Below are 12,349 nucleotides of genomic sequence, written 5' to 3' on the forward strand. Positions count from 1 at the left end.
CCCCCCCCCCCCCCCATTAAACTGTGTTTTTGCTAGAAGGGAGTATTTTTCATTACTTTCCTACTAATGTATTCCATTAAGACTGCCTTCAACGTTTCTGCTCTTGTTTTCTCCTTGCTCTCTTGGCTAACTCTTATTTTGTTGAGGTTCACAGGCTATTGTAATTCCCTAGAGGGCTCAGGTGTATATACATGAGAACTTAGATGGGAGTTGTCAGTTAGCTCAGGAGCTGACACTGTGGACTTCTTCTGCCCCAGCCCAGTAGCCCAGTGCTGATTCCAGGCTGAAGTGATGGCACAGAGACTTCCTGTCATCCTTGTCCCTGGCTTTTTTTGGTGATTGTCTTGCGCTCTCTCTCATGTCTTCTTGGCTCATGTTTTCCCTTCTCTTGTACTGTTCCATGCAGGAAGCTGTTGACTCTGGGCTGATCCACATGCTATACTCAAACAGGTTGGGTTAGGGAGCCATATTGCCCATCTGTTACAAATAAAGGCCCTGGAATCAGGAAAGTCCTACAGATGTCATGGTTGTGTGACTTAAAACCACTCAGCCTCAATTTGCTCATCTGTAAAATAGGGGTGCCAATATACAGACCTCAAAGAGCTATTAATGAGGATTGGTAACGTGAATGCAAGAACTTAGCACTGCATCTGACATACATTATTAGTCATCATTATTGCTGTCATTTTTGTTGTTATCAACATTATTTTACTGATACTACTGTTCCTTTTTCTCCTGTGACCACTACTCTTAGAAGGGCTGTTTAGTTCCCAAGGAGGCTGATGTAAAAATTGATATGGGAATTAGATGCAGTAAGCAGGATTGATCAGAGATTACAAAAGAAGTGTGAGCTATGGTTGGAAAGATGGAGCCCTGTAGGACAGTGGTTGAATCTAGACTTGAGAGTTACGTTAGTACTGGGATCAGGTCAGTTTGTGGTGCCTTCTTAAGGCACTGCAGCCTAGGGAATAGTTAGGTATGCTTGCTTGGCATGATCTTTCATGAGCTAAAGGTTCTGAGTCTTGTGGTTGACCAAGGCCAGCTACTTGCTTTGGCACTGTCCTGTCCCTGGAGATTTGTGGAACCTCGTGCAAAGCCTCAAAAATGAAAGCCATTGTACAAAACCTAATAATTTAATATGGAGCACATCTTCTGTTCTAGATGCATCTGAATGAGATGGAGTCAAACTACAGTGCTCTAAATATATTATGATACTTACGTGGGCATTTTTGACTGTGTTTATAAAAATATCCCATAACATCTCCAAGCAGTCCTGAATCCTTGTTTCTTCTCTTTTTAGGAAGCATTTATTCGAAGCATTTTGTCAAAGCCTTTCAAAATCCCCATTCCAAATTATCAAGGTAAAAGTGGAGACTCTTCTGTTTCTTAAATTAGTCATGTGTGAATATGCCCAAATAGATCAAAACACCTACTTTTGTAAGTACAAGCTTACCTTGGAATTAAAGATGCCAATCCAGTGATGACTATGTGTGGGGTGACTCTCCCGGGGCCTGCATGAGGTCTGTGTTTGATAAGTTCAGCAAGGGCTACTAAGACTAAGTGCCCCTCATCTTGGTGGGGATGTGCCAGTGTGCAGGAGGTTTCTGGTGGGCCAGGGCGGCTGATGGACCCAGGCTCCGTTCAGTCCAAGTGAGTCCAGTAGCATTTCCTTTATAAGGTTGACTCTGTTGGAGGTCTAGGTTCTGCAGGTTTCCCCCTCTGTACAAAGAACAGAGCATTGTGCTAACTCGGGCTGCCGGGAGGAGGCAAACTCTTGAGCTTGCAGTCTTGAAAGGCCCCGTTAGGGTTTCAGACCTTTCCAGGATTGTTTTGATTTAAGATGAAAGAGACCTGGCCCCGCCAGAAGTTTGTAGTTGAGTGGGAGAAGTAATATCTGAGGCAGACTGGTTAATGGTTAGGCAGAGGTGCCCAAATTGCATCTGGAGAGGTACTGGGGAGAGGGGTCATGTGGAAGCTTAGGAAAGTTATGTGAAGGATAGGCATTTAACCTGGGCAGGCTGGAGCTCCTCAGCTTAGAGGCATAAGTGACAAATTGTTGGTTTCTAGGTCCTCTGGGCTCTCGGGCATTGGGCCTCAAACGGGCTGGGGTCCGCCGAGCCCTCCATGACCCCCTGGAAGAAGGTGCCTTGGTTTTGTATGAGCCTCCCCCACTGAGCGCCCATGACCAGCTGAAGTTTGACAAGTACGTGCATTGGTGTTTCTGTGTCCTCTGTAAGTGCACAGAGCCTGGAGGGCAGAGAGCATTTTGGTGTGGTTTCACCCTGGGACCTGCATGTGTTTTCAGAGTGCTGTCATGACGATGGTACCATCCAGAGAGTGAGTAGATGGGGAGGAGAGTGCCTGGGGAAGAGTGTGTAGATATGTCCAGTTGGTGGGTTTCCTCATCCTTTCCCACCAGGCTCACTCAGAGGAGCAGGGGATGTTGAGGTGATGACATAGGAAACCCATCCCCATCTCCTCGCTTTTTCACCCTGGAGAGGAATTTGCTATGGTTTGATTGCATGGGCCAGAGAGGTCCTCTCTTAGGCAACTGCCTCTGGAACAACAGGACAGAGCTTTCTGAGGGTGTGGCCTTGCCGTGTCTGAGCTCTGTTTTCTGTGTTGTGTTTTCTCAGGGAAAAACTTCCTGTCCATGTGGTTGTTGATCCTATTCTGAGTAAGGTCTTGAGGCCTCATCAGAGAGAGGTAAATGGGGGTGAGGGTGAGGTTTGGGCTGGGGTAGTGGCTGGGCCTGAGAGGCTGTCATCCCCGGGGCAGCAGCAGTGGGGTGCCAGAGGGGGCTGAGTGCTGTTACTATTCCACAGGGAGTAAAGTTCCTGTGGGAGTGCGTCACCAGTCGGCGCATCCCTGGGAGCCATGGCTGCATCATGGCTGATGAGATGGGCCTGGGCAAGACGCTACAGTGCATCACACTGATGTGGACGCTTCTGCGCCAGAGTCCAGACTGCAAGCCAGAGATCGACAAGGCAGTGGTGGTGTCGCCCTCCAGCCTAGTGAGGAACTGGTACAATGAAGTTGGGAAATGGCTTGGAGGGAGGATCCAACCTCTGGCCATCGATGGAGGCTCTAAGGACGAGATAGACCAAAAGCTGGGTAGGAGCCTTAACAAACATGACTGCACTCCTCCATACAACCTGCTCCTTTCTTAAGTGTATCCTCACTGATAACCAGGGAAGGGAGTGGGTAGAAAATAAGAGAATTAGCATGAAAAAGAGTTGAGTTGTTTCCAGGCTAAATTACAGAATCATCAAACTGGTTTTTTCTTTAGCATATTCTCAGACTTGCTCTCCTGACACCTTTTCTGTCATAGAAGGATTTATGAACCAGCGTGGTGCCAGAGTGCCTTCTCCCATCCTCATCATTTCCTATGAGACTTTCCGCCTTCACGTTGGAGTCCTCCAGAAAGGGAGTGTTGGACTGGTCATATGTGATGAGGTACTTGACGTACTGCTGTTTGGGTGGTGGGAGAAAAGTCTGTCAGCGTCTTGTCACTGAAAAGTGCCGTCCAAGGGCTGTGCTAGTTACTGGGAGATGCTGAGGACAGAACATACGCCTCAGAGTCAGCAGATGAGAGGGAGAGCCCAGGGTACCAATCTGCCAAAAGAGGGGTTGAGTAGTGCTTGGGATGCCAAGGAGAGTGCGGTGCTGGGGCTCACCAGTTTTGTTCTACAGTTTTGTTCTCTACAGTTTTCCTAGACCAAAGGACTTTGAAGGCTGGGAGAGATGTGGATGGGTGGAGAGACACGGCACAGGGTTTAGGGGAACAGGTTCTAGGGTCAGAGAGATCTTTATTCAAATCCTGGCTGTCTGCTGCATACCAGTAATATGACCTTGGACAAATTACTTAACTACCCAAGTCTCTCTGTGTCAGTAAAATGGGGTGATAATATCTGCCTCATGGGATTATTGTGAGGATTAAATGAAGGAAAGCTTTTATCACAGTGCCTGGTATGTCATAACACCTTGGTAAATGTCAGCTCTGATTTTTGTGTAGGCTGAGAGGGCTCCCGTGAACAGGTGCACAGCGATAGGGAAGTCCGATGCGGATAGTCCATACACATTGTGAGCCTGTGTTGACTCTCTGGGACTGAGGGAAATATAGCAGTTGTTGCTTTCTGGCCTTTTCCAGCACTGTGCATGAAGGGTGGTAGGGATGTTACTACTTAGAAAGGAGTGAGGGTGGCTGGGAGCTTCCTGGTATAAAGAATTTTCCAGGTCTTCAGGGGCTTGCCTGCCCTGAGCCTGCTGACCTTGTTTACATCTTGGGGAAAGTCAGAGCATTCCCTGGGGCTTTAGTGGAGGGGTGGCTGGAAGACTTGGCCCCATTTTTCAACTGATGGCAGGCTTGACTGCTTTAGGGACTATAGATTACCCTAGTATCTGAGGGTCTTTTGGGAGGGGATGAAGAAAAGCTTACTTAGGGTAACCATGCTTGCTAGCCCTGAGCTGTTTCCCAGTTGAACTTTTGTCCATATGAAGTCATTATCTGGCATGCCTGCCAACTTCTGATACCCTGATGGGCCATTCCTTGGTAGGAGTAAGGGATTTAGCAGATTGAGGTGGGGTGTGCACGTGACCACTGCACAGCGCCCTGGCATTTGCTTCATCATGGAAAGGGACTGTGCCAGGAGCCTGGTCTAGAGGCCAAGATGTTGGGGAGGGGAAGGGAAGGCAGGCTGATGGCATCTGAGCCCTTGAGGACTGAGGGCATCTAGATTTTCTTTTGCTCTATAGTGTTTCATTTTTTTACTCATTCTCTCCTGTTTTCTGAGCTGACTGGCACCGGGTTCCAAGCTGCCTCTTTGTTCACTGCAGCATCCTGGCCTTCCCTTATACTCATCTACCTTTTTTTAAAAAATTTATTTATTTGGCTGTGCTGGGTCTTAGTTGCAGCACATGGGATCTTCATTGTGGCTCTTAGTTGGGGGATGTGAAATCTAGTTCCCTGACCAGGGATTCAATCTGGGCCTTCTGCATTGGGAGTGCAGAGTCTTAACCATTAGACCACCTTGGAAGCCCCTCATCTACCTTTTATTTATCAGAGTAAGAGAGTGAAAGTCGTGTCCTACACTTTGTGACCCCATGGACTGTAGCCCACTAGGCTCCTCTGTCCATGAAATTCTCAAGCAAGAATACTGTAGTGTCTTGCTATTCCCTATTGTGTTGATTGTCAGAGACCTGAGGAAGCCAGCGTCCTGAAGAGGTGGTCAGCCTACTCTAGGAGGAGTTTGTCCTGTTCAGATCCTGTAAAGTCTTTTCCCCAAGCTTTCATGTTCCCAGCTTCCTCCCGGCTGATGCTTTTCTCTGAAACACACAGAAATAATAAAAGATAATAGCATGATAACTGTGTACAAAATCTTGATCCACATAGTAATCTGAGTTAGGCAGAGCAAGTGAGAACACTTGGGATCAGTGTTGGCTTCGCTGCTTATAAGCAGTCTGATGAGACTGCTCTCAGACTATAGAGTAGATGGTACATTGTCTACCTGAAAGGGACATGATCCAGATCAAGAAAGAGGGTATATGGAACCATTTTGTAAGGTGTTATAAATGGGAGGGACTGACATCATCTTCACCACAGTTTTAGAGGTTAGGAAACTGAAGCTTAGGGGAGTGCTGGGACTGGAATCCAGGTCTGAGATTTTAAGGCCTGGCTCTTCTCCACTCCTGCCTCTTGGCTTAGCTATGGAAGGACTATCTGTCCCTGTATGCTTCACCCAGTTCCATGTACGTTTCTTTACAAGTTCTAGAACACAAAGCCAGTCAGATGCTGGGGAAATGTGTTAAATATAAGAATCTATTCATGGGGCTCATGAGAGAAAAGTGGTGGTATTTAATCTTGGTATCATTTTTTTGCTTTTAAAAGGGTAAGCTGAGAATTCTGCCAGAATAGAAATTCAGCAAGAACTTTGACAACTTTTTATCTAGCAGAATATTTGATTTGCTGAGATGCCAGGGTTTGGGTTTTAAATTTGTGGCCAGTGGTGTCAGGAGCTGGGTCTGGAGTCAGAGTGGCTCCATAGGAGCTGGGGTTGGACTTCTCTTCCACAGAGACCCACAAAGGTAGTATATCAGCTCAGTTCATTAAATTGAGTTATTAAGTACCTGTTAGACGGAGTCAGGCCGTGGGGAATCCATGATTGCCTGCCCTCAGGGGGCTTCCGTTTAGAGGGTTCCAGTTGTTGATGTGCATTTCCCCAGGGCCTTTTGGGTAATTTCTTCACAGGTTTAAAGTTTCTTTTCCCTCTTCAGCTCAGAAGTCTCAGCCTTTTGTTTCAGGACTGGTGCTTGAGCTTTCAGTCACTTTAAAACTTAATTTTGTTTAGGATGTCTTTAAGTTTTTTTTGAGATACAATTGACATAAAATGTTTTAGGTATACAACATTCAGTCATTTTGTTAAATAAAATTCTGTGTCTAATTCTTCAATAACAATGTTGGTTATTCATTTCATTCTTCAGCAAACATTCATTGAGTAGAGAACTCTGTCTTGTGCATTAAGTTAAAAAGCAAATCTGACATGGTCTCTGCTTTAAAGTTTCTGCCTTGGTGAGATAAAGTCCCGGACGGGAGGGCTGGGGGTGGTGGCGGTGATATAGGGATTGAGAAGGGATGCAGAGAGAGGCTCTTTCTTTAGATCTGAACTGGATGGCTTCTGAAGAAAGAGGGGAGGAGGAACCTGGACTAAGTTTCCGCACCACTGACAGTCCAGACACAGCCAGGAGTCTAATACAGAAGGCATCTGACTCAGGAGGTTCTAGGATGGTTGGGCTGGTGGGGGAGGGAGAATTCCCTGAAAGCCTGGGTCTCTAACATGTCCAGATGATCCCTGAAGAGGATAGGCAGGCTGCTGTGACTTTGGAGATGGGGGCAGAGGAAGAAACAAGGAATCCTTGTTTTATGGATGTTGCATTGATCTAGAAGCTGAAGGTCTGTCCTTGGGCCTGGCCCGTTTCTCCCCAAGAGAGTAGATAAACTCTCACTCTTGGTGCCCCTGCCCAGTTCCCAAGGCCTCAGGACCTGTAATGCTTTTGATTCCTCTTTTCCTGTCTACACAAGACTTTGCTGCTGTTAGGGAGGCCACCTTGTGCCCAGGCTTCAGTGAGAATTAATTTCCTTGCAGGGACACAGGCTCAAGAACTCTGAGAATCAGACTTATCAGGCCCTGGACAGCTTGAACACCAGCCGACGGGTGCTCATCTCCGGGACCCCCATCCAGAATGATCTCCTTGAGTATTTCAGCTTGGTACACTTTGTCAACTCGGGAATCCTGGGTAAGAATCTGGCCTTTTCTGCTGCGCTGGAGAGGAGCCTTGATTTAACCTTGCGAGTCTAACACTAGCTGAGGAGAGAGGAGACCACGGTTAAATGTGGGTTACTAGATGCTCTTTTAGGAAGACTTCTCTTGTCAAGGAGTACCAGAACCGTGGGGAGACCTTGGCTCTGCTGGGCATCTTAGCAAGGCCCACCCTGGCCCTTTTTCCCACTGTAGAGGTGGCAGGGGCTGTGCAGGGCATGGTCTCCGTGAGCTAGAGATGGAACTACTACCCCCAGGCATTTTTGCTCATCACATCCTAGCAGCCTCAGAAGAGCTCTTGCCTCAGAGAAGACTGTCTTGGGCGGTTTTGTTTTTAACCGTTATTTAGTGCACAACTTAGTGTCATTAAATACGTTCACATTGTTGTGCAACCATCACCACCATCTACCTCCAGAACTTTTTCATCTTGCAACACTGGAACTCTTCCCATTAAGCAGCAACTCCTCACTGCCCCCCAGCCCCTAAAAATCATAGGTTGGGCAGTTCTTATACATAGATATCTGTGGAAGGATTTGTTAGTGCCCATTTTTGAGCTTCATGTAAAAAGAATCATATAATATATTTTCCTTTGCATCTGGATTGTTTTGTTCAATATAATGTTTGAGAGTAATTCATGTTGTTGTCTATGGCAGTTTGTTTTTCATTTTAGTATACTATTCCATTTTTTTAAATATACCAGAATTGATCAGTTCTACTGTTGATAGACAATTGAGTTTCCATTTTTTATTATTTTGAATAATGATCCCATGAACATTCTTGTACCTTACCTGAGAATAGTATGCATTTCTCTGTCATAAAAATGGAATTGCTGGGTCATATGTTATGTATGAGTTTAGCCCTAGTAAATAATCCAGTTTTCCAGAGTGATTGTACCAGCAGTATATGAGAATTTCAGTGTTTCTACATCAGGGGCCAGCAGCTTTTTTCTTAAAAGGCTAGATGGTAAGTATTGCAGGCTCGAAGGCCGTAATGTCTCTGTCACAGGTACTCAGCTCTGCTGCTGTACCGTGAAAGCATCCATAACATGTAAACGCACGAGCACAGACGCGTTCTAATAGAGCTTTACAGAAACAGGTGACTGGTCCATGGCTGTAGTTTGCTGACATCTGCTTTTTTTCACCAGTATTTATCTTTAGAAGACATTAAATTTTTTTTTTTTGTCATTCTGCTGGGTGCTTAGTGATATTTCTTTGCATTTATTTAATTTTGAGTAAAAGTGGAACCCCTTTTTATATATTCATTGGCCATTTGGAGATCCACTTTTGTGAGGTACCTGATCTTTTAAATTCCTGACTAAAACAAAATCCTATACTCATTAACGGTCACTCCCAACCCCACTTACCCCAGCCCCTATCAACTACCAGTCTATTTTCTGTCTCTGTGTACTTGCCTGTTCTGGATATTTCCTGTAAATGGAATCATATGAGACCTTTTGTGTTTGGCTTTTCATACTTAGCATAATGTTTTCGAGGTTCATCAGTATTGTAGCATATATCAATACAGATTTTCCGCAGCTTATGATGGGGTTCTGTGCCACTAAACCCATTAAAAGTTGAAAATGTCTTAAGTCAAAAATGCATTTAAGGGATGTCCTTGGTGGTCCAGTGGTTAAGACTGCATTTCCACTGCAGGGGATGTAGGTTCAACCCCTGGTTGGGGAGCTAAGATCATGCACGCCATGCAGTGCAGCCAAAAAAATAAATAAAAAATAAAATGGTATGCAGCATAAAAAATCATATACCTTAAAAAAATGCATTTAATGCCAACCATTAAAACTTAGCCTAGCCTACCTGCAATGTGCTCAGAACACTTAAGTTAGCCAACAATTAGGTAAAAGCAGTTCACACAGTCTATTTTATAATGAAGTATTGCATATCTCATGTAATTCATCGAATACTCTACTGAAAGTGAAAACCAGAATGTATGGGCATAGAATGGTTATATCAGTTTTTAACTCTTGTGATCACTGCAGCTCACAGGGCTCTAGGGCATGGGCTCAGTAGTTAAGACCCACAGGCTTAATTGCCCTGCAGCTTGTGGAATCTTCCAGACCAGGGGTTGAACCTGTGTCCCCTGCATTGGGACTGTGGGGTCTTAACCACTGGATGACCAGGGAAGTCCCTGGTCCATTTACATTTAATGTAATTAGGCATGTATTTGAGTTTTGATCTATTTGCTATCTTAATATTTGGCCTTTCAAGTCTTTACTGCTTTGGTAGCTCTCTGATCTATTCAAACAGAAATTGCCTATAATTTGTTCAGCATTGTTGTTCTTGGCGGGAAAGTTGGTCTGTGATAACATAGTCTGCCATTCCTGGCAGTGGAAAAGTCATTACTTTCTGCATTCTTTAATGCCTTTTCTCCTGTGCTTAGGAACCGCCCAGGAGTTCAAGAAGCATTTTGAATTGCCAATTCTGAAGGGTCGAGATGCAGCTGCCAGTGAGGAAGATAGGCGTGTAGGAGAGGAGCGCCTGCGGGAGCTCACCAGCATTGTGAATAGGTAATGAGGGTGGGGGTGGCAGTAGCATCTCTTATGGGGTCCCCCCACTTTAGGTCATCAGAATCGCCTCCTTAGCCATCCAAGGCCAGTCCTTTGGGACCTTGGCCTTTGGGGGTGGGATTCTATGAAGAGAGTGGGATGGTGCCCTGATAATAATAGCCACTGAGTAAATGAAGGGGTCTGGCAGGCTGATTTCCTGCTTTCTTCCTGGCCTTGGCCCCTGTGGTCTGGTTTGGTGCCACTTAGCATTCCTGCTGAGGAGGTTTTGGTATCCCTTGGAGCATTGTTAGTACTTTAGAAGCTTCCTTTGTCTGTCTCAGATCTAAAGCACCAAGCTTCTCTTCCTACATCCCATAGCTTTCTGTGACAGGTAGTAGTAGATCTGAAGGATGGGTGGTGGTGCCTCGCCAGCTTATGGGGCTTTTTCGATGGGGGCCACATTGCTCAAGGGGCAGGTATATTCTGCACTCCTCTGTTGTAGTTATATATACTTGATGATTTTTATATCCTGAAGAGTCTTGCTTTTGCCAACTGCCACCTCCCTCTCAGGTTAAGATAACAGGAAAGAGAGTCCATGTGCTCTTAGGAGCTGCTGCTCAGGTGCCTGATCTCTGTCCTTCCTGGTCTGCCAGGTCGTAGGGGCAGAATTTAATTGAACCTCAGGCCATTTGGCAGCAGGCATTTGGGCAAATACAAGGAGAAACTCCCATGAAGACTCAATGGTTTACAGCTTCATTTCCGTCAGAGCACCAGGCTTAGTAGAAGACCTCTGCCTTCCTTTGAAGATAAGCTAACATTCTGAAGGAGTAGAGAAAGAGTTGTCCGTCAAGCTAGACCCTAAGAAAGCGTCTCTGTTCCCATGGCTGAGACCCTGATATAGACATCTTTGCCATAGAGCTGATTGAGTGTCTGACATTTGATACTACAAAGAGCCTTGGTCCTTCGGGTGTCAGCTTTTATTCCGGTAGTTAGTGTGGCAATTTTATCAGCCTCTTGCCTTTTTATCTTGTTCTTCCAGGTGCCTGATACGGAGGACATCTGATATCCTTTCTAAATATCTGCCTGTGAAGATCGAGCAGGTGGTTTGTTGTAGGTACTGAACAACTGAGGGGTGTGGAGTGAGTGGGTAAAAGCTCAGCCCCTGAGGTATTGTTGGGCTCTCAAGGTGTCCTCAGAAGGCAGAAGTGTGGTCCTGCAATTCCTGCTGACCCAGCTACCCTTCTTTTTGTTTTTTTTAAAGGCTGACACCCCTTCAGATTGAATTATACAAGAGGTTTTTGAGACAGGCCAAGCCAGCAGAAGAGTTGCGTGAGGGCAAGATGAGTGTGTCTTCTCTTTCTTCCATCACCTCACTGAAGAAACTGTGTAATCGTGAGTTAGATCCATGCCCTGGGGTCCTCTGTCAAAGTGAGCAAGGAAGGTAGTTCAGCCACCTTTACTGAAACTTGTCTGTAGTCTTCACGGAGGCCACATGTGATTCTAACCCTTCCCAAGGCATACGCTCATGCACTAGATCAGACCCTTTGTTTTGGAAAATTTAGCTTATCCTTGCTTGACCCGTGTTTGATACTTGGAGTATACAAGACTGTGCATGAGAGTGTGTGTGCACAAGTGTGCCTATAGAATGTTGGGTGGGGGAAAAATAACAAACTTTGCCCTCTCTGGTATAACTCCCCTCTTGTTGGGAAAACACAGAACACACTAGTGAGCAGAATTGTCTACTCATGATCCCAGGTGGCACTGCCCACACCCTGGGCTTTGGAAACAAGTCTGATGCTGAGGAAGGTTAAGTTTCTAGAGGATGTTCTAATGAACACTGAAATGAAACTTCTAAACACAGTGTAGCTGGCATTTTGGAGGTTTTTTTTTTTTTTTTTCTTTCAGATCCAGCTTTAATCTATGACAAGTGTGTGGAAGAGGAAGATGGCTTTGAAGGTACCTTGGACATATTTCCCCCCGGTTATAACTCCAAGGCTCTAGAGCCTCAGCTGTCAGGTGAGTCCTTTCCTGCCAGTCTTTGGGCCCCTCTGGGAAGAGAGACAGGAGGTTGTCTCTTTGTGCTCAATCTATTCCATCTCAAGAGTAAGAATCCTGGCCACTGGGATAGCGCATTGGGGGCTGATAGTTGTTGATCTCCTAGGTAAGATGCTGGTCCTTGATTACATTCTGGCGGTGACCCGAAGCCGCAGCAGTGACAAAGTAGTGCTGGTGTCCAATTACACTCAGACATTGGACCTCTTTGAGAAACTCTGCCGAGCCCGAAGGTAGGGAAGAGCTGTCATAGGGATACCTCACCTACTGTATTCATAGGAAAAACAGGTGTTTGGATTGGTGGATGTGGGCCAAAATGCAGGCACAGGAAGGACTTTCCAGATGTTTGTTCCTTTTTTGCTCCATGTCCAAACAGAATAGCCCCTGTTCCTTCAGGTACTCCACAGGACGGTCCTCGCCCCTTAGCTCCTTGCCAATCCCTTTGGGAATTTAGGGTTTCAGGTTATATATGAACAACCTT

General features: G+C 45.8%; 1 protein-coding gene across 1 annotated transcript in view; it reads left to right on the forward strand.

Moving 5' to 3' along the window:
• Window positions 1-12,349, forward strand: part of RAD54L (RAD54-like (S. cerevisiae)) — a 26,436-nt gene that overhangs the window by 9,898 nt on the left and 4,189 nt on the right. The window contains exons 4-14 of the mRNA XM_010847874.1: window positions 1,301-1,361; window positions 2,068-2,203; window positions 2,637-2,706; window positions 2,826-3,114; window positions 3,332-3,456; window positions 7,143-7,293; window positions 9,711-9,837; window positions 10,856-10,930; window positions 11,078-11,208; window positions 11,722-11,832; window positions 11,978-12,101. Of these exons, the coding sequence (XP_010846176.1) occupies window positions 1,301-1,361; window positions 2,068-2,203; window positions 2,637-2,706; window positions 2,826-3,114; window positions 3,332-3,456; window positions 7,143-7,293; window positions 9,711-9,837; window positions 10,856-10,930; window positions 11,078-11,208; window positions 11,722-11,832; window positions 11,978-12,101 (1,400 nt within the window). The remainder of the gene's footprint in view (window positions 1-1,300; window positions 1,362-2,067; window positions 2,204-2,636; window positions 2,707-2,825; window positions 3,115-3,331; window positions 3,457-7,142; window positions 7,294-9,710; window positions 9,838-10,855; window positions 10,931-11,077; window positions 11,209-11,721; window positions 11,833-11,977; window positions 12,102-12,349) is intronic.

Source organism: Bison bison, unplaced genomic scaffold, assembly GCF_000754665.1.
Source record: "Bison bison bison isolate TAMUID 2011002044 unplaced genomic scaffold, Bison_UMD1.0 scf7180017864256, whole genome shotgun sequence".
In the NCBI taxonomy this organism is placed as follows: domain Eukaryota; kingdom Metazoa; phylum Chordata; class Mammalia; order Artiodactyla; family Bovidae; genus Bison; species Bison bison.